This window comes from Coregonus lavaretus, assembly GCF_964263955.1.
Source record: "Coregonus lavaretus genome assembly, chromosome: 33".
NCBI lineage: Eukaryota > Metazoa > Chordata > Actinopteri > Salmoniformes > Salmonidae > Coregonus > Coregonus lavaretus.
The window spans coordinates 4,372,516-4,395,691 of record NC_140020.1 but is presented as its reverse complement, the minus strand read 5'-3'; the positions used below and the strand labels follow the sequence as shown (position 1 = coordinate 4,395,691).

Genomic DNA, 23,176 nt, shown 5'->3' with positions numbered 1-23,176 from the left:
CAGCCCAGTCCGGCCTGTCCCTGCTCCACGCACCAAGCCTACGGTGTGCGTCGTCAGCCTGGTAAGGCCCGTTCCTCCTCCACGCACCAAGCCAGGGGTGCGCGTCGTCAGTCCAGCACAACCCGTGCCTGGGTCATGTCCGGAGCCGGATCCGCCGCCGAGGCGGAGTGCCCACCCGGTCCCTCCCCTGTTGTGGTTGTTTGGCGCGGTTGGAGTCCGCGCCTTTGGGAGGGGGTACTGTCACGCCCTGGCTCTGGGGACTATGTTATGTTGAGCCAGGGTGTGTAAGTCTATGTTTGTATATCTATGTTGGCCTGAGTGACTCCCAATCAGAGGCAACGAGTGTCAGCTGGTTGTCTCTGATTGGGAGCCATATTTAACTATCGGTCTTTTCACTTTGTGTTGTGGTTTCTTGTTCTCATTTTGGTTTGTTTATGTAACCAGAGACATCACGTTTTCGTCAGTTATTTTGATCGTGTGATCAGTCTAATAAATACTATGTTCACTTTCAACGCTGCGCCTTGGTCCTCCTCATTAGACGAGCGTGACAAGTTGACGCTGGCGATAGCAAACCTAGCTTTCAACAGTGTGTGTTTAGTCCCACTCCCAGGCACCCTGTTGCTGAATTAATAGCCACAACCCGCTCTGCGGCTTAATTAGCTATAGCGTTAGCATTGGCAACCCTTTGATGCCTCGCTTACGGTCAGTGTCCTGTGCGACGTGTGTTGTGGGTCGCTGTGAGAAACGTAGACAGCAGACACTGGGTTAAATGTCTCCTCTTTGCCAGGGCCGCAGCAGGTACAAGACAAGTAATTTCAGTCCACTCACGCTCAGCTCAAGAACAGGCAGATTAGATTAGATTTAGATTAGAAATGTAAAAATTTACAGAGTTGCAGGTGTAATTACAGGGTACAGGGGGGGGGGGGGGTCATATTCCAATAGCGATTCATATTCCAATAGTTCTGCCCGGGTTTATTAAGTATTGTAAGAAAATTTGCGTTAAAACGCTACAAAAAAACACTAGAAAAAGTAGAAACCTTCGGCGCCATCTTACCGCTTTGTTTCAGGAAACCGACTGACGTATTATGCTGACAATGATGACACTCGAAGGTGCATGAGATTATACTAGTTATACTACATTGGAAATGTAGCTATCATGTGAATGCAGGGTAAGGTATTCTGTGCATGTGGTCTGTGGAGTGCCATCTCATATTCTAACCAGCTTCTAACCACACAATCAAACACACGCGCACACAAAGACACACTAACATACACGTCATTTTAGTAGTTTTACTGTTTGTATAAGTTGTTGTTGTTGTTGTTTTATTGTTGTATTGTTTGTACATCATTGTATTATAAATGTGTGTGACTGTCCTTGTCTATCAGTTTATCAGTGTGTGTGTTGTCATATTTTGTGTTGTTTGTGGACCCCAGGAAAAATAGCTGCTGCCTCTGCAAAAGCTAATTGGGATCCAAATAAACAAGAAACAAACAAACAGCTGTGCTTCCTAGACCCAATCTTATTCATTTACTATTTAAAAAAAAGCAATATCTTGGTGCAATCTCACGCCTTCTCTGAATCTAGTTGACTGTGTGCCAAGACAATAAGAAATAAGGGACCCACCGTCCTCACAGTTTCTGCACTCGCGTCTCTGGATGTGCTCAGAGCTTGCCTGGGAGCTGACAAGTGGGTGATGATGAGAGGGTGAGAGGGTGAGAGGAGGAGGTAGAATGGCAGGAGGGAGAAAGGAGATAAAGAAAGATTGAGGGAGGAGGTGAAGGGTGTCACTGACCGTAGGCCGTGAGTTTGTAACTCCTTGTTGTTCCGCAGCCTCTCCAGGTCTTCCACGTCACGGAACAGGAAGAAGACGTTCTTGCATTCTGGATGGGTCTCAAACAACCTGTTACCATGACAACGGGCACTACTTGTGAGCACACTCGAGGTCACGATTAATAGATGAACAAACTGTATGCTATTAATTTCGCCACACACAGTGGGGAAAATACAGATTTTGTTCTTTATAGGTTTCAAATGCACATTTGAGCTTTGGAAGTGATGTCCAATCTAAGTTTTATCATGGGGTTAATCTATGTTTTATCATGGGGTTAATACATTTTTTATCATGGGGTTAATCCATTTTTTATCATGGGGTTAATCTATGTTTTCTCATAGGGTTAATCTATGTTTTGTTATGAGTAGATCTTAATAATATGTCATTTAGCAGACACTTTTATCCAAAGCGACTTACAGTCATGTGTGCATACATTTTTACGTATGGGTGGTCCCGGGGATCGAACCCACTACCCTGGCGTTACAAGCGCCATGCTCTACCAATTGAGCTACAAAGGACCATAGTATTACTTTCTAACAATGTGTCAACAATACTCTGTCATCTCTATCCATGTCTGTATCTAAGCAATGTCACATATTACACAAACGATCAAATGCAACTCAGCAAACCTGTCACATACAGTTGAAGTCGGAAGTTTACATACACCTTAGCCAAATACATTTCTACTCAGTTTTTCACAATTCCTGGCATTAAACCCTAGTAAAAATTCCCTGTCTTAGGTCAGTTAGGATCACCACTTTATTTTAAGAATGTGAAATGTCAGAATAATAGTAGAGAGAATGATTTATTTCAGCTTTTATTTCTTTCATCACATTCCCAGTGGGTCAGAAGTTTACATACACTCAATTAGTATTTGGTAGCATTGCCTTTAAATTGTTTAACTTGGGGCAAACGTTTCGGGTAGCCTTCCACAAGCTTCCCAAAATAAGTTGGGTGAATTTTGGCCCATTCCTCCTGACAGAGCTGGTGTAACTGAGTCAGGTTTGTAGGCCTCCTTGCTCGCACATGCTTTTTCAGTTCTGCCCACACATTTTCTATAGGATTGAGGTCAGGGCTTTGTGATGGCCACTCCAATACCTTGAATTTGTTGTCCTTAAGCCATTTTGCCACAACTTTGGAAGTATGCTTGGGGTCATTGTCCATTTGGAAGACCCATTTGCGACCAAGCATTAACTTCCTGACTGATGTCTTGAGATGTTGCTTCAATATATCCACATCATTTTCCTTCCTCATGATGCCATCTATTTTGTGAAGTGCACCAGTCACTCCTGCAGCAAAGCACCCCCACAGCATGATGCTGCCACCCCCCATGCTTCACGGTTGGGATGGTGTTCTTCGGCTTGCAAGCGACCCCCTTTTTCCTCCAAACATAACGATGGTCATTATGGCCAAACAGTTTTGTTTCATCAGAGGACATTTCTCCAAAAAGTACGATCTTTGTCCCCATGTGCAGTTGCAAACCGTAGTCTGGCTTTTTTATGGCGGTTTTGGAGCAGTGGCTTCTTCCTTGCTGAGCGGCCTTTCAGGTTATGTCGATATAGGACTCGTTTTACTGTAGATACTTTTGTACCTGTTTCCTCCAGCATCTTGACACTGGACTTTGCTGTTGTTCTGGGATTGATTTTCACTTTTCGCACCAAAGTACGTTCATCTCTAGGAGACAGAACGTGTCTCCTTCCTGAGCGGTATGACGGCTGCGTGGTCCCATGGTGTTTATACTTGCATACTATTGTTTGTACAGATGAACGTGGTACTTTCAGGCGTTTGGAAATTGCTCCCAAGGATGAACTAGACTTGTGGAGGTCTACAATAATTTTTCTGATGTCTTGGCTGATTTCTTTTGATTTTCCCATGATGTCAAGTTGAGATGGTTTGGGATGAGTCGTACCGCAGAGGGAAGGAAAAGCAGCCAATAAGTGCTCAGCATATGTGGGAACTCCTTCAAGACTGTTGGAAAAGCATTCCAGGTGAAGCTGGTTGAGAGAATGCCAAGAGTGTGCAAAACTGTCATCAAGTCAAAGGGTGGCTATTTGAAGAATCTCACAAATAAAATATATTTTGATTTGTTTAACACTTTTTTGGTTACTCCATGATTCCATATGTGTTATTTCATAGTTTTGATGTCGTCACTATTATTCTACAATGTAGAAAATAGTAAAAATTAATAAAAACCCTTGAATGAGTAGGTGTTCTAAAACTTTTGACCGGTATATATATATATATATACAGTGAGGGAAAAAAGTATTTGATCCCCTGCTGATTTTGTATGTTTGCCCACTGACAAAGAAATGATAATTCTATAATTTTATTGGTAGGTTTATTTGAACAGTGAGAGACAGAATAACAACAAAAAATCCAGAAAAACACATGTCAAGAATGCTATAAATTGATTTGCATTTTAATGAGGGAAATAAGTATTTGACCCTCTCTCAATCAGAAAGATTTCTGGCTCCCAGGTGTCTTTTATACAGGTAACAAGCTGGGATTAGGAGCACTCCCTTTAAGAGTGTGCTCCTAATCTCAGCTTGATACCTGTATAAAAGACACCTGTCCACAGAAGCAATCAATCAATCAGATTCCAAACTCTCCACCATGGCCAAGACCAAAGAGTTCTCCAAGGATGTCAGGGACAAGATTGTTATCCTACACAAGGCTGGAATGGGCTACAAGACCATCGCCAAGCAGCTTGGGGAGAAGATGACAACAGTTGGTGCGATTATTCGCAAATGGAAGAAACAAAAAAGAACTGTGAATCTCCCTTGGCCTGGGGCTCTATGCAAGATCTCACCTTGTGGAGTTGCAATGATCATGAGAATGGTGAGGAATCAGCCCAGAACTACACAGGAGGATCTTGTCAATGATTTCAAGGCAGCTGGGACAATAGTCACCAAGAAAGCAATTGGTAACACACTTAGCCGTGAAGGACTGAAATCCTGCAGCGCCCGTAAGGTCCCCCTGCTCAAGAAAGCACATATACAGGCCCGTCTGAAGTTTGCCAATGAACATCTGAATGATTCAGAGGAGAACTGTGTGAAAGTGTTGTGGTCAGATGAGACCAAAATGGAGCTCTTTGGCATCAACTCAACTCGCAGTGTTTGGAGGAGGAGGAATGCTGTCTATGACCCCAAGTATACCATCCCCACCGTCAAACATGGAGGTGGAAACATTATGCTTTGGGGGTGTTTTTCTGCTAAGGGGACAGGACAACTTCACCGCATCAAAGGGACAATGGACGGGGCCATGTACCGTCAAATCTTTGGTGTGATCCTCCTTCCCTTAGCCAGGGCATTGAAAATGGGTCATGGATGGGTATTCCAGCATGACAATTACCCAAAACACACGGTCAAGGCAACAAAGGAGTGGCTCAAGAAGGCACATTAAGGTCCTGGAGTGGCCTAGCCAGTCTTCAGACCTTAATCCCATAGAAAATCTGTGGAGGGAGCTGAAGGTTTGAGTTGCTAAACGTCAGCCTCAAAACCTTAATGACTTGGAGAAGATCTGCAAAGAGGAGTGGGACAAAATCCCTCCTGAGATGTGTGCAAACCTGGTGGCCAACTACAAGAAACGTCTGACCTCTGTGATTGCGAACAAGGGTTTTGCCAGCAAGTACTAAGTCATGTTTTGCAGAGGGGTCAAAGACTTATTTCCCTCATTAAAATGCAAATCAATTGATAACGTTTTTGACATGCGTTTTTCTGGATTATTTTGTTGTCATTCTGTCTCTCACTGTTCAAATAAACTTACCATTAAAATTATAGACTGATCATGTCTTTGTCAGTGGGATATATATATATATATACAGTGGGGAGAACAAGTATTTGATACACTGCCGATTTTGCAGGTTTTCCTACTTACAAAGCATGTAGAGGTCTGTAATTTTTATCATAGGTACACTTCAACTGTGAGAGACGGAATCTAAAACAAAAATCCAGAAAATCACATTGTATGATTTTTAAGTAATTAATTTGCATTTTATTGCATGACATAAGTATTTGATCACCTACCAACCAGTAAGAATTCCAGCTCTCACAGACCTGTTAGTTTTTCTTTAAGAAGCCCTCCTGTTCTCCACTCATTACCTGTATTAACTGCACCTGTTTGAACTTGTTACCTGTATAAAAGACACCTGTCCACACACTCAATCAAACAGACTCCAACCTCTCCACAATGGCCAAGACCAGAGAGCTGTGTAAGGACATCAGGGATAAAATTGTAGACCTGCACAAGGCTGGGATGGGCTACAGGACAATAGGCAAGCAGCTTGGTGAGAAGGCAACAACTGTTGGCGCAATTATTAGAAAATGGAAGAAGTTCAAGATGACGGTCAATCACCCTCGGTCTGGGGCTCCATGCAAGATCTCACCTCGTGGGGCATCAATGATCATGAGGAAGGTGAGGGATCAGCCCAGAACTACACGGCAGGACCTAGTCAATGACCTGAAGAGAGTTGGGACCACAGTCTCAAAGAAAACCATTAGTAACACACTACGCCGTCATGGATTAAAATCCTGCAGCGCACGCAAGGTCCCCCTGCTCAAGCCAGCGCATGTCCAGGCCCGTCTGAAGTTTGCCAATGACCATCTGGATGATCCAGAGGAGGAATGGGAGAAGGTCATGTGGTCTGATGAGACAAAAATAGAGCTTTTTGGTCTAAACTCCACTCGTCGTGTTTGGAGGAAGAAGAAGGATGAGTACAACCCCAAGAACACCATCCCAACCGTGAAGAATGGAGGTGGAAACATCATTCTTTGGGGATGCTTTTTGCAAAGGGGACAGGACGACTGCACCGTATTGAGGGGAGGATGGATGGGGCCATGTATCGCGAGATCTTGGCCAACAACCTCCTTCCCTCAGTAAGAGCATTGAAGATGGGTCGTGGCTGGGTCTTCAAGCATGACAACGACCCGAAACACACAGCCAGGGCAACTAAGGAGTGGCTCCGTAAGAAGCATCTCAAGGTCCTGGAGTGGCCTAGCCAGTCTCCAGACCTGAACCCAATAGAAAATCTTTGGAGGGAGCTGAAAGTCCGTATTGCCCAGCGACAGCCCCGAAACCTGAAGGATCTGGAGAAGGTCTGTATGGAGGAGTGGGCCAAAATCCCTGCTGCAGTGTGTGCAAACCTGGTCAAGACCTACAGGAAACGTATGATCTCTGTAATTGCAAACAAAGGTTTCTGTACCAAATATTAAGTTCTGCTTTTCTGATGTATCAAATACTTATGTCATGCAATAAAATGCAAATTAATTACTTAAAAATAATACAATGTGATTTTCTGGATTTTTGTTTTAGATTCCATCTCTCACAGTTGAAGTGTACCTATGATAAAAATTACAGACCTTTACATGCTTTGTAAGTAGTAAAACCTGCAAAATCGGCAGTGTATCAAATACTTGTTCTCCCCACTGTATATATGCACACTACCGTTCAAAGGTTTGGGATCACTTAGAAATGTCCTTGTTTTCGAAAGATAAGCAATTTTTTTGTCCATTAAAATAACATGAAATTGATCAGAAATACAGTGTAGACATTGTTAATGTTGTAAATGGCTATTGTAGCTGGAAACGGCTGACTTTCAATGGAACATCTACATACGCGTACAGAGGCCCATTATCAGCAACCATCAGTCCTGTGTTCCAATGGCACGTTGTGTTTCCTAATCCAAGTTTATCATTTTAAAAGGCTAATTGATCATTAGAAAACCCTTTTGCCAAACGCTACGCCACTCCCACAGATGTTATTTTAATCTCTGCAATGAGTCTGGATCTGAGTACCTCTCCAAAGATTACTAGAACGCAAACACATTCTAACCATTCTGATTGGTCCCAGAAACCAATAGGTTGGGCCAGAGCCAGAACGTGCGTGGATAAAGCAGATTTTTTTATATTTTTATTCATCATTGGCTTTAGGACTCTGATTGGTTAGAGATTATCCAATCGCTGATGACTTTGTTTTGTAAAACACCCCTCATTTTGACGTCACCACAAACAACTTCAACGACGGCAGTCTCAGACTGAAGTATGAACCGAAGGAGCTGTTAATTGCACTGTAGCTCCAGTTGACATTACGACACATTCTCATCAGGCAAAGGTTATGCCACAGCCAGACACATTATGGAAGGTGTTATGAGTCAGAGTCATACAAGAGTGTCAAAGTAACCCACTGCCCTAGAACATTGATTTATCAAACCAATTTAAAAATGGGATTATGGGGTTGGGTACTCTTGTGGATGGTTTTTGGGGTGGAAATGTCCGCCACGAACCTCATATTATTAACCTGCGCTTCTTTATTGTAGTTCAAATTCAAGTGTAGCCTGGTCCCAAACTGGCCCTCAGACTAGTTCCAAGTGTAGCCTGGTCCCAAACTGGCCCTCAGCCTAGTTCCAATGTATTTCATATGGCAATTCATGGTCTTTATATTCTACATTATCTAATATTAAACACATTTTTTAAAAATTATTATAACAAATAAATGCTCTGAATAGTGTGATCATATATACACACAATGTTGTTTGAAACACAAAATGACACCCTATTTAAAAAAAAGGCCTCTCAATTGACTATTATTGGAGCTTTTGAATGCCATTGCTCAGCATGAACATGACCCTACACAACCTTTCCATTCACCTTAAACTAGAATAGGCCTGATTGTGCTGAAGGAAAGGCCCTTGGGTAAATCTTCTCTCATTATAGAGAAGCCCTGCTGTGGCGTGCTGTGAGGGCCGAAGCTGTAAAGGCCACGGTGGGCCACCTTTCCTCTGCTAATGAACTCAAGCACACCCTTCAGACCAAGTACGCCCTTCAGACCAAGCACGTCCTTCAGACCAAGCACGCATGGAGTCACATTCGTTTGGTTACAAGATGCTAGGGCTGCGTAACAAATTGAACTCTATTCCCTACATAGTGCACTACCCGCCATTTGGAACGCAACCTAGGTGACTCATGGGTGATTAGGGTTGCAAAATTCTGGGAACTCTCAAATTCCTTGCTTTTCCCGAAATCCCGGTTGGAGGACTCCCGGAATCAGGAAGGAACAAGCATGAAATACGGAATCCTCCAACCACGACTTCTGGAAGCCCAGGGAATTTATTGGAATTTTGCCACCCTACTAACGATGCCAGAAGGTCAAGTTAAGGTAAAAACAGGTTGTTTGAAGTTCCTATTTTACACCTTTTTTCCCTGACCTATTTATTCAAGTGTATTGATCTTCCGTATATGTTTTCAGCAGATTTGTCAGGCAGCGTAGCTATTGATTACATTAGGGGTGGGATTTGTATTTGGTGATATAATTTCATTGATCTTAAAATGACATACAGTGGGGGAAAAAGTATTTAGTCAGCCACCAATTGTGCAAGTTCTCCCACTTAAAAAGATGAGAGAGGCCTGTAATTTTCATTATAGGTACACGTCAACTATGAGACAAATTGAGAAAACAAAATCCAGAAAAACACATTGTAGGATTTTTAATGAATTTATTTGCAAATTATGGTGGAAAATAAGTATTTGGTCACCTACAAACAAGCAAGATTTCTGGCTCTCACAGACCTGTATCTTCTTCTTTAAGAGGCTCCTCTGTCCTCCACTCGTTACCTATATTAATGGCACCTGTTTGAACTTGTTATCAGTATAAAAGACACCTGTCCACAACCTCAAACAGTCACACTCCAAACTCCACTATGGCCAAGACCAAAGAGCTGTCAAAGGACACCAGAAACAAAATTGTAGACCTGCACCAGGCTGGGAAGACTGAATCTGCAATAGGTAAGCAGCTTGGTTTGAAGAAATCAACTGTGGGAGCAATTATTAGGAAATGGAAGACATACAAGACCACTGATAATCTCCCTCGATCTGGGGCTCCATGCAAGATCTCACCCCGTGGGGTCAAAATGATCACAAGAACGGTGAGCAAAAATCCCAGAACCACACGGGGGGACCTAGTGAATGACCTGCAGAGAGCTGGGACCAAAGTAACAAAGCCTACCATCAGTATAGACACTACGCCGCCAGGGACTCAAATCCTGCAGTGCCAGACGTGTCCCCCTGCTTAAGCCAGTACATGTCCAGGCCCGTCTGAAGTTTGCTAGAGTGCATTTGGATGATCCAGAAGAGGATTGGGAGAATGTCATATGGTCAGATGAAAACTCAACTCGTCGTGTTTGGATGACAAAGAATGCTGATTTGCATCCAAAGAACACCATACCTACTGTGAAGCATGGGGGTGGAAACATCATGCTTTGGGGCTGTTTTTCTGCAAAGGGACCAGGACGACTGATCCATGTAAAGGAAAGAATGAATGGGGCCATGTATCGTGAGATTTTGAGTGAAAACCTCCTTCCATTAGCAAGGGCATTGAAGATGAAACGTGGCTGGGTCTTTCAGCATGACAATGATCCCAAACACACCGCCCGGGCAACGAAGGAGTGGCTTCGTAAGAAGCATTTCAAGGTCCTGGAGTGGCCTAGCCAGTCTCCAGATCTCAACCCCATAGAAAATCTTTGGAGGGAGTTGAAAGTCTGTGTTGCCCAGCGACAGCCCCAAAACATCACTGCTCTAGAGGAGATCTGCATGGAGGAATGGGCCAAAATACCAGCAACAGTGTGTGAAAACCTTGTGAAGACTTACAGAAAACGTTTGACCTGTGTCATTGCCAACAAAGGGTATATAACAAAGTATTGAGAAACTTTTGTTATTGACCAAATACTTATTTTCCACCATAATTTGCAAATAAATTCATAAAAAATCCTACAATGTGATTTTCTGGAAAAACAAATCTCATTTTGTCTGTCATAGTTGACGTGTACCTATGATGAAAATTACAGGCCTCTCTCATCTTTTTAAGTGGGAGAACTTGCACAATTGGTGGCTGACTAAATACTTTTTTTCCCCACTGTAGATGAAGCGAGGACCTTGACTTGTCATGAAGGAGTGATGAAGCTTAGCACCTCGCCTTGCTCTAACTGATCCCCTCATACACACTGATTGTCTTTACGTCATGGTCTTTTTTAAGGACCTCTTTCTGTCAACGGGTTTGTTACATCACTTCGGTTTGATCAGCATGACACAGGCCCCTATGATGTGTACATCGGAACTCAATTATCCAGCACCCCCTCCTTTTTCCATTTTCGAACCCTTTGCAAGTACTCAATGTTTCATACTACTGCCTCTCTGGTAACTCTGGCCTCGGCAGATATCCAGGCTAACACCTCTCTTTTGCCCGCTTTTAGCTTAACACAATAAAGCACAACTTTACCATTGGGTTGTTCACTCTTCAGCTTGAGAGAAAGTGTCAGATCCAATTTTCACTTTGTCATGCATTGATGGAAATGGAAGACTTAAGTGAAACTTTGACTCAAATTGAAGTTAGGATTCGCGCCTTAGTCTACGTCTGTCGAGGTCTCTGTTACTATTTTCACACTACTGACTCACAAAGAGCCGAGCCAAACTGTGATGTACTGTACGTGCTTGGTTATGCATGAAGTATTTAATATCATTATTTTATGTAGCCGACTGCTACAGCAGTGAAGATGGATAACAACTGCACGTGCCCCCTCGTTGGGGGAGACCCTGCTACGTAGAAGCGTCATGATATGCCCTTATATGGAGGTTGACGATGAAATCTAACACAAACTTTATTAAATTTACTGAGAAATTAAACAAATCTTTACAAAAATCTTAATTGTCTTTCTCTTCAGGGTTTATGTCACATATAGCCCATGTTGCTTTGGTTTCCCATCTTTGCTTGGCTTCACAGATTAACGTTTTATTAATTTTTTGGGGCGGGGGGGGTGGCTGGTGTGAAAGTTGATAGAGTCGCAGGTAAAATTACTAACGCAAAGTTGAAAAAGAGATGGCTGCAAGAGCAAGCTGGTGTTCAGTCCCTGAAGAAGGCACTACATTTCACCGTTTTCCGATATAATTGGGGAGAACGGGCTCATGGTAATAGCTGGAGCAGAATAAGTGGAATGGTATCAAATACATCAAACACATGGTTTCCATGGTTTCCATGTGTTTGATGCCATTCTATTTGCGCCATTCCGGAAATTATTATCAGCTGTTCTCCCCTCAGCAGCCTCCTGTGAGATTGTGTATGTGTGCCATTCAGAGGGTGAATGGGCAATGCAAAAGTGCTTTTGAACGGGGTATGGTAGTAGGTGCCAGGCGCACCGGTTTGAGTCTGTCAAGAACTCAACATTTTCCTGTGTATATCAAGAATGGTCCACCACCCAAAGGACACCTTGTAGAGTCCATGCCCCGACGAATTGAAGCTGTTCTGAGGGCAAAAGGGGGTGCAACTCAATATTAGGAAGGTGTTCCTAATGTTTTGTATACTCAGTGTAAACCCAGTAACGCTCATAGAGATTTATGGTATACGATCATTCCATAAAGTAAAGTTTAGCTATTTACTCATTGGATAACTGTCCATTTGGCCCTTGGTTTGCATCTCCAATTAGTTTATGGAATACACCAGAGTTTAACTGCTCCTCGTGATCATTACGTTCCTCCATTTCTGTAAGAATTGTAGTCACGTATTCTAATTCTCTGCAGCACAAACATTCGTCATCTGTCGGCATTGGAGCGCAACTGCCACAGCTGCACCACCAGTCTGTGTTGATCCTGGGGACGGGTTGGGGCTGTTGTCCAGCTACTGCCCCGGCTTCGGAGGCTAGACGGGTTGGGGCTGTTGTCCAGCTACTGCTACGGCTTCGGAGGCTAGACGGGTTGGGGCTGTTGTCCAGCTACTGCCCCGGCTTCGGAGGCTAGACGGGTTGGGGCTGTTGTCCAGCTACTGCCCCGGCTTCGGAGGCTAGACGGGTTGGGGCTGTTGTCCAGCTACTGCCCCGGCTTCGGAGGCTAGACGGGTTGGGGCTGTTGTCCAGCTACTGCTACGGCTTCGGAGGCTAGACGGGTTGGGGCTGTTGTCCAGCTACTGCTACGGCTTCGGAGGCTAGACGGGTTGGGGCTGTTGTCCAGCTACTGCTACGGCTTCGGAGGCTAGACGGGTTGGGGCTGTTGTCCAGCTACTGCTACAGCTTCGGAGGCTAGACGGGTTGAGGCTGTGGTCCAGCTACTGCTACAGCTTCGGAGGCTAGAGTGGCGGCGGCGTTCTGAAGCTCAATTCGCCTCAATTGGTCTTAATACTCAGGCCTAAATAATTATGGTTCGACGACACCATCGGCGCCCCTCCAGTAGTGTTTTTCATCACTCGCGAGTATGTTTGTAGGTTGTTTACTTTGTATAACTAATGTGTAATGCTGTCTTCACTTCTCTGCCAAAATACTTACATCTGTGAATAAGGGCATAACGTGCCCATGTTACTAATCTCCTCTGCTGTGGCATTCGGCTACATGACATAATGATAGTTGTCAAAAACAATGTTCCGGTTTTCAGGGATACAACTATTTTCAACCTCACTTATTTTCCCGCTGAAAACCGGATGTGGGAACTCCGCTCAGGCGTTTCTCTTACGCCTGTTACGTTAGGTTATGAATTCACTGGCAACAGAGCAGAGCGAGGCCTCCATCCAGCAACGTCAAGAGTCGCGTGATCCGTTTTTTAGCTGTTTCCATACAGCACTACAGTGAGAGAGGAAGAGAGGGTAAACTCCACTGAACTAGTTTACATTTCTAGAATCACTTGGGAGTTTCTGGATTTTGGGTAAACTTCTCCTTTAACAGAGTGTTTTTTATTCACACCTGTTTTGGTGTCCCTATGAAGATTTGACTTAAAACCACACTGGGAGTCTCACTTTTAGTTGCTACATTTGATTCCTATTATATCTAAGACTAGGACAGTAAGTCATTTTGAATCTTCAATACATCACCTACACTGTCCGATATCAATGGACATCAGTACTTTTCAAAGTTAGAAAAATGGGAATTCTCGAAAAAGCCACAGCCATTTTTTTCCAATTTGCCCTCTCATTCATATTATTGTCCAATGTACCACATCTCAAGACTGTAGCTGAAATGACAATCTTTATTGCCGCCATGTTGTCAGTGGCAACCAACCAACTAACCAATCTTTCAAGCTACAATCTCTCGCTTCATAAAATGTCTCAACCTTCTGCAGTACTCCTCTACCCCTCTACAGAGTCCAGTAGACACAAACACCACAACCCCCAATGTGTGGATGGATGGCTGTGTGATGTATAGCATGACGCTTATCTACAGGTACATCACACTGGTGCCAAAACAGGCAGGGGCGGCAGGCCCCATGTCACAGCTGACAGCTCGGCCCACAGACAGAGCCCATTAAAGGCCTAACTGATATGGCGAGGGCCACTGATAAATAGCCTGTTAAATCCTTATCAGCACAGCCATCGTGTTTGGGGTTTAAATGGGCCTCAGAAGAAGTTTATTGGTTGCGTTCCCTGTCCCTTTCTGCATTGATTGACTCATTAGGAACAGACAGACTCTGTCCTGAATGGCACCCTCTTCCAGACATAGTGCACTACTTTTGACCAGAGCACTATATAAAGAGTGACCGATGGGAAACGCTGAAAAGTAGGGAAAAGGGGAGTAGGTTTGTATACCAACGTTTTTTTAAGAGAGGGTTAGTTCTATTTTTAGTGGTACATCAGTAGGGAGGTAGAAGATTTCGGGTTGAGGATTGAAATTGGTAGTTTTATGAAGCGAGAAATTATGCCTTAAATGATAGGTTGGTTGCCACTGACAACATGACAGTGTAATACAGTGTAGAGATTTGCATTGTGATGTTGGACTTTGTCATCAAATATTTTGAAACGGACAATGTGAATGAGAATATTTTGTGTGTGAAAATGAAGGTATATAGATTTTAAATCTAAATCTACTTGTTTAATTTTATTGAAGGAAGGGAGATTTATCTGTATGAATATCAAACCAGTAAACCGGAAAATGCACTTACTTTGCTCAACTTTAATAAACCTGGGGCCATATTCATAATGCATCTCAGAAAAGGAGTGCTGATCTAGGACCAGGTCCATGTGATCTTATTAATTATGATCAAAAAGTTAAAATGGATGCTAGATCATCAGTCTACTCTAAGAAGCTTTATGAATATGGGCCCAGGAAAACTCAAAAGGCAGCCACCAATTATTTGATTAGGATCTATTTTGATGCTTGCTTGTTGCCCTGGCTCCTGCAATAAACAATATAAGTGAAAATAATATTTGCACAACCTGAGCTATTGGAAACAGGCACCTAGTGGAGGTATTTTAACATAGGGGCACATAGGTGTTGGTAGAGAGGTAAAGGACTCATAAACAATATTGCTTTAAGCATTTCACAGTAAGATCTACACCTGTTGTATTCAGCGCATGTGACAAATAACATTTTATTTGATTTTAAATTAGGCTAACACCTACTTTTATATGGAATTTTACCCCCACCTTTTGTAAGACATAAAGCGGCTCTTATTTGTGCATGGTAAATTAATGTTTTCCATTAATCTATTTGCACTGCCCCCCCACACAATCCTTTTTACGCTGCTGCTACTCTGTTAATTATTTATGCATAGTCACTTTAACTCTACCCACATGTACATATTACTTCAACTACCTCAACTAGCCGGTGCCCCCGCACATTGACTCTGCACCGGTACCCCCCTGTATATATAGCCTCCCTACTGTTATTTTATTTTACTTCTGCGCTTTTTTTTCTCAACACTTTTTTTGTTGTTGTTTTATTTTTTATTTTTTTTGTTAAAAATAAATGCACTGTTGGTTAAGGGCTGTAAGTAAGCATTTCACTGTAATGTCTGCACCTGTTGTATTCGGCGCATGTGACCAATAACATTTGATTTGATTTGATTTGATTTAATCATGCCATTCAATCCATAATTAAATGGGATGCCACCAGTGAGACAGACAGTGATCTTTTCACAACAAGACACTAGAACCATCTGAATATCACTGGAACTAAGGGGCCTAGCCCGAACCCTGAAAAACAGCCCCATCCTCCACCTGTTGGCACTATGCACTGGGGCAGGTAGCGTTCTCCTGGCTTCCGCCAAACCCAGATTTGTCAGTCGGACTGCAAGATGGCAGTGATTCATCACTCCAGAGAACGCGTTTCCACTGCTCCAATTGCAGCAAGCTTTACACCACTCCAGCCGATGCTTGGCATTGCACATGGTGATTTTAGGTTTGTGTGCAGCTGCTTGGCTATGGAAACCCATTTCATGAAGCTCCCGACGAACAGTTCTTGTGCTGACGTTGCTTCCAGAGGCAGTTTGGAACTCGGTAGTGAGTGTTGCAACCTAGGACAGAAGATTTGTAAGTGCTACGCGCTTCAGCACTCGGCGGTCCCGTTCTGTGAGCTTGTGTGGCCTACCACTTCGTGGCTGAGCCGTTGTTGATCCTAGACATTTCACTTCACAATAACAGCACTTACAGTTGACCGGGGCAGCTCTAGCAGGGCAGCAATTTGACGAACTGACTTGTTGGAAAGGTGGCATCCTATGACGGTGCCACGTTGAAAGTCATTGAGCTCTTCAGTAAGGCCATTCTACTGCCAATGTTTGTCTATGGAGATTGCATGACTGAGCGCTCGATTTTATACACCTGTCAGCAATGGTTGTGGCTGAAATAGCCAAATCCACTAATTTGAAGGGGTGTCCACCTCCTTTTGGCCATGTAGTGTATATATATACAGTGGGGAGAACAAGTATTTGATACACTGCCGATTTTGCAGGTTTTCCTACTTACAAAGCATGTAGAGGTCTGTAATTTTTATCATAGGTACACTTCAACTGTGAGAGACGGAATCTAAAACAAAAATCCAGAAAATCACATTGTATGATTTTTAAGTAATTAATTTGCATTTTATTGCATGACATAAGTATTTGATCACCTACCAACCAGTAAGAAATCCGGCTCTCACAGACCTGTTAGTTTTTCTTTAAGAAGACCTCCTGTTCTCCACTCATTACCTGTATTAACTGCACCTGTTTGAACTCGTTACCTGTATAAAAGACACCTGTCCACACACTCAATCAAACAGACTCCAACCTCTCCACAATGGCCAAGACCAGAGAGCTGTGTAAGGACATCAGGGATAAAATTGTAGACCTGCACAAGGCTGGGATGGGCTACAGGACAATAGGCAAGCAGCTTGGTGAGAAAGCAACAACTGTTGGCGCAATTATTAGAAAATGGAAGAAGTTCAAGATGACGGTCAATCATCCTTGGTCTGGGGCTCCATGCAAGATCTCACCTCGTGGGGCATCAATGATCATGAGGAAGGTGAGGGATCAGCCCAGAACTACACGGCAGGACCTGGTCAATGACCTGAAGAGAGCTGGGACCACAGTCTCAAAGAAAACCATTAGTAACACACTACGCCGTCATGGATTAAAATCCTGCATTTTTGGTCTAAACTCCACTTGCCATGTTTGGAGGAAGAAGAAGGATGAGTACAACCCCAAGAACACCATCTCAACCGTGAAGCATGGAGGTGGAAACATCATTCTTTGGGGATGCTTTTCTGCAAAGGGGACAGGACGACTGCGCCGTATTGAGGGGAGGATGGATGGGGCCATGTATCGTGAGATCTTGGCCAACAACCTCCTTCCCTCAGTAAGAGCATTGAAGATGGGTCGTGGCTGGGTCTTCCAGCATGACAACGACCCGAAACACACAGCCAGGGCAACTAGGAGTGGCTCCGTAAGAAGCATCTCAAGGTCTTGGAGTGGCCTAGCTAGTCTCCAGACCTGAACCCAATAGAAAATCTTTGGAGGCAGCTGAAAGTCCATATTGCCCAGCGACAGCCCCGAAACCTGAAGGATCTGGAGAAGGTCTGTGGGCCAAAATCCCTGCTGCAGTGTGTGCAAACCTGGTCAAGACCTACAGGAAACGTATGATCTCTGTAATTGCAAACAAAGGTTTCTGTACCAAATATTAAGTTCTGCTTTTCTGATGTATCAAATACTTATGTAATGCAATAAAATGCAAATGAATTACTTAAAAATCATACAATGTGATTTTCTGGATTTTTGTTTTAGATACCGTCTCTCACAGTTGAAGTGTACCTATGATAAAAATGACAGACCTCTACATGCTTTGTAAGTAGGAAAACCTGCAAAATCAGCAGTGTATAATAATAATAAATAATAATATGCCATTTAGCAGACGCTTTTATCCAAAGCGACTTACAGTCATGCGTGCATACATTTTTGTGTATGGGTGGTCCCGGGGATCGAACCCACTACCTTGGCGTTTCAAGCGCCGTGCTCTACCAGCTGAGCTACAGAGGACCACTGTATCAAATACTTGTTCTCCCCACTGTATACAGTGGGGAAAAAAAGTATTTAGTCAGCCACCAATTGTGCAAGTTCTCCCACTTAAAAAGATGAGAGAGGCCTGTAATTTTCATCATAGGTACACGTCAACTATGACAGACAAAATGAGAAGAAAAAAAATCAGGAAAATCACATTGTAGGATTTTTAATGAATTTATTTGCAAATTATGGTGGAAAATAAGTATTTGATCAATAACAAAAGTTTCTCAATACTTTGTTATATACCCTTTGTTGGCAATGACACAGGTCAAATGTTTTCTGTAAGTCTTCACAAGGTTTTCACACACTGTTGCTGGTATTTTGGCCCATTCCTCCATGCAGATCTCCTCTAGAGTAGTGATGTTTTGGGGCTGTCGCTGGGCAACACGGACTTTCAACCCCCTCCAAAGATTTTCTATGGGGTTGAGATCTGGAGACTGGCTAGGCCACTCCAGGACCTTGAAATGCTTCTTACGAAGCCACTCCTTCGTTGCCCGGGCGGTGTGTTTGGGATCATTGTCATGCTGAAAGACCCAGCCACGTTTCATCTTCAATGCACTTGCTGATGGAAGGAGGTTTTCACTCAAAATCTCACGATACATGGCCCCATTCATTCTTTCCTTTACACGGATCAGTCGTCCTGGTCCCTTTGCAGAAAAACAGCCCCAAAGCATGATGTTTCCACCCCCATGCTTCACAGTAGGTATGGTGTTCTTTGGATGCAACTCAGCATTCTTTGTCCTCCAAACACGACGAGTTGAGTTTTTACCAAAAAGTTCTATTTTGGTTTCATCTGACCATATGACATTCTCCCAATCCTCTTCTGGATCATCCAAATGCACTCTAGCAAACTTCAGACGGGCCTGGACATGTACTGGCTTAAGCAGGGGGACACGTCTGGCACTGCAGGATTTGAGTCCCTGGCGGCGTAGTGTGTTACTGATGGTAGGCTTTGTTACTTTGGTCCCAGCTCTCTGCAGGTCATTCAATAGGTCCCCCCGTGTGGTTCTGGGATTTTTGCTCACCGTTCTTGTGACATTTTGACCCCACGGGGTGAGATCTTGCGTGGAGCCCCAGATCGAGGGAGATTATCAGTGGTCTTGTATGTCTTCCATTTCCTAATAATTGCTCCCACAGTTGATTTCTTCAAACCAAGCTGCTTACCTATTGCAGATTCAGTCTTCCCAGCCTGGTGCAGGTCTACAATTTTGTTTCTGGTGTCCTTTGACAGCTCTTTGGTCTTGGCCATAGTGGAGTTTGGAGTGTGACTGTTTGAGGTTGTGGACAGGTGTCTTTTATACTGATAACAACTTCAAACAGGTGCCATTAATACAGGTAACAAGTGGAGGACAGAGGAGCCTCTTAAAGAAGAAGTTACAGGTCTGTGAGAGCCAGAAATCTTGCTTGTTTGTAGGTGACCAAATACTTATTTTCCACCATAATTTGCAAATAAATTCATTAAAAATCCTACAATGTGATTTTCTGGAGAAAAAAAATCTCAATTTGTCTGTCATAGTTGACGTGTACCTATGATGAAAATTACAGGCATCTCTCATCTTTTTAAGTGGGAGAACTTGCACAATTGGTGGCTGACTAAATACTTTTTTCCCCCACTGTATATATATATATATATATACATAATGTTATTAAAACAACAATACAATACAAAGACAATACGAATGGCTGCTACCCACCCGCCCTGATATGCCGGCAGGGCGATGCGCCCTCCCCCAGCTCAAAGGGATTTTCCAAGGGCGGGAAGGACTTAAGTCCGGGCGGGCATGGAAGTGAGCGTATCCATAACCACCTGGACTAGCACAAAACATACAATCATCACATCCCCACCCTCACCCCTGATTGGAGGACCTCAAAAATGTATACTGTGCATGTGTATGTGTTTACTCATTAATTGCAACCTTCAGACAGCTACAGATCAACTTATCTTTCCCAGTCAATCATCATTCTACCATTTCTTCCTGCGATACATCCCTCCATTCTACCATGGTGTCTCACTAGGGACTTGAACCTCCCCATCATCAACATTTCTGCCGAAATTGCCCCAAAAACAAACATTTTACCCAAGAGCACAATGATATTGCCTATTGACTGACTGTGGTCCTTCAAATCCCCCAACAACACAGTTTGCAGGTCCAACTGCGCCCTGATATTATGACATAACAACCATTCCTGGACCTGACTCCAAAACCGAGCCACCGATGGACAGTACCAAAAGAGATGATCTATTGATTCTGTTTCCTCGTGGCAGAGTCTGCACCGGTCTGACTGTTCACAATGCCCCATATACTGAGCATTATCTTTGTAGCAAGAATTTTATATTCTAGCTTAAATTGAAAAGAAAGGATTGATGCATCAATTGTTGTCCTATATATCAGTTCATAAACCCAATGCCAATCATGCCATGGTATTGGGACATCAAATCTGTTCCCAACTATCTCTTTATGCCACATACACTCTTAGAAAAAAATATGCTCTCTAGAACCTAAAAGGGTTCTTTGGCTGTCACCATAGGATAATCCTTTGAATAACGCTTTATGGTTCCGGGTAGAACCCTTTTGGTTACAGGTATAATTATTTTGGGTTCCATATAGAACCCTTTCCACAGAGGGTTCTATATGGAACTCAACATTGTTCTACCTGGAACCTAAAAGGGTTATCCTATGGGGACAGCCGAAGAACCCTTTTGGAACCCCTTTTTCTAAGACTGTAGGCCTAGTTGTCAAACCTCTTGACCATTAATGAAAGGGATACATTTTAGGATTTAGGCAATATTGGTCATTTTAAGCCATTTATAATTTGTTATTGGTGACAGACAAACTAGTTAATTTCTTTCTCTTGTAAGTAATTGCCTCTTCCTTTTTTTGTGGCAGAGCTGCCATGAGTTGGTTGTAATTTTGTATTGAGCATATTTATCCATACACCTTGATTAATTGCTTGTGTGACATTTTATGGTAGTTGTTTACAATGTCACTCATAACGATGATACCTTCCTTATACATTCTATGCAAGAAAATGGGTTTATCCTCTATCAGTATGAAAAATGTATGCGCTCACTAACTGTAAGTCGCTCTGGATATGAGCGTCTGCTATATGACTAAAATGTAAAATGTAAACCAGTACATTGGAGTTTAGCCATTTATTTGCTGTAATATATATTCTGCCTCTTCTGGAGGATAAAATTGGAATTGTAGCCAACTCTGTATGGCTGCATTTAAGAACGAGGATACTTTAAACAGAGTTCCATTGTCGATCCACCGGAAATAGGCTGCTAAAATATTAGATTTGTGTTCATTTAAAGGTTGTGTGGTCATTTAAAATACTATTTTTATCTATCCATTTATTTCATTAGACTGGGCTCTGGTTGCAAATTATGTAGGCTATATAAATATAGGTTATAGGCTGCTAACATGGAAAATGTGACAAAAACAAAAGTGTGTGGAGAGGGTTGTATTTCCACTTTATACGATCATATACAATCACGTGATAAAATGTTGTTCTATACAATCCCCAGTGAAGTGACACATTTGCTGTCCACTCATGTTCCTGACAAATAGTTCAATTACCAAGTAGAAGAGGGTTAGATTTCATTACTTTAATGAATCGAATCAATGTTTGACATCAGAGTTAGTAATAGGGCTACGTTCATTTTGGCATGCTTTTAAATTCAGAATAAGGCATGACATTTCTTAAAACCTAGGGAAACCAATTCAGTCGGTAGGCTACAGTTAAAAAGTACTCACCCAACAAACATAATAATACCAACTTTCGCGATGTTCTCTTGGATGACTTTCCACGTAGCTTTGATTATCTCCCTGTGCTCGTCGGTTAGATGCACAGTGGGAACATCGTCCATCACTTCCTCGACTTGCTTTGGTACCAAGCCTGATATTGCGCAGCCCATCTCCGGCAAAAAAATTAATAAAACAATGACAAACGACTGAAATTACATTCAAATAAGTAGGAACATTTTCAAATGATCACTCCCTAATTCGTGAAACCTCCCATTTTCCAGAAAATATTCGTTTTGCGCGTGGAGGGTCCTTGATCGTGGATTGAATCGACTATCTGTGCGTCAAACCGAGTTCTGAAGATGTACTGTATGTAGGCTATTGGCGCCGATGGGAGGGAAGGAATATCATTAACTATTTTGCTGCGCCATCCAACTTTTAGCCAACTAAAGGGCCTCCATTTACTATAGGCCTATTTGAACTTTAAATATAATGACCCAAATAACTCGTAAAAGCAATTATGTAAATGAGAACTGAGTGTGGGGTATGTATAGATTAGTGTTTTTATTGTTTGTTCCACAAGGCTCTTTGAAAAAGCAAAACATTTGTATTAATTTGTGTAGTGAGGCAAGGTGCAAAATCACAAAAAACGGTACAATGGAAGACAAACAGACAATCACACACACAGCTTCAGCATAATTCATTGAGCCACACATCCTTAATATTCTCTTGAGGCGATTACAACATCAGATTTGGCATGTCCCTCCCATGGGACTTGGGACATGTCAATGGAAAAACCAACAGGGACCTAAACCACATGCAGCCAAGTCAGAGCAAGCAGAGGCAAATCAACAATTGACTGACATCTTTTCTAACTCTAACATAACAAGGCAGCACTTCATTTCCAAATCAAAACCCAAATTGCTTTATGACAAAACAGAGGTATGTAAAAAAAATGCTACTTTCACAGGTTTGAGATCAATTACATTTAAATTCAGTGAATTGAAATTCCAATTCAAGAACTGAAAGACCCCCGAAATAAATGTCACATCAATTATGGCATTAGAATTTCAATGAATCTCTTTCAATGGTGTTATGTGTGACCTAACTAAAGTTCAGGAGGAAAGACCACACCTGAAACATACACATCTCCTCCCCTTTCAACAATCAAACCATTTACAACGCCTCCCGTCACCAATCGCTGGCTGCATATATATAGCCTACCCAGTTCCTGTTATTGTAATCTTTGTGTTTCCCAAAGAAAGATGATGGAACGGTCCTAGGATTGAGAAACCCACGTGATAAAATTTAAAGAGCGCAAAAA

At 42.8% G+C, this 23,176-nt stretch overlaps 1 protein-coding gene across 1 annotated transcript in view; it reads right to left on the bottom strand.

Annotated features, from left to right (window-relative positions):
- LOC311108300 (neuroglobin-like) overlaps positions 1 to 22,025 on the bottom strand; it is a gene marked incomplete at both ends in the record, with an annotated part of 29,084 nt that extends 7,059 nt beyond the window's left edge. Inside the window, 2 exons of the mRNA XM_084150927.1 lie at positions 1,794 to 1,901; positions 21,865 to 22,025. Of these exons, the coding sequence (XP_084007053.1) occupies positions 1,794 to 1,901; positions 21,865 to 22,025 (269 nt within the window). The remainder of the gene's footprint in view (positions 1 to 1,793; positions 1,902 to 21,864) is intronic.
- Between the last annotated feature and the right edge of the window lie 1,151 nt (positions 22,026 to 23,176).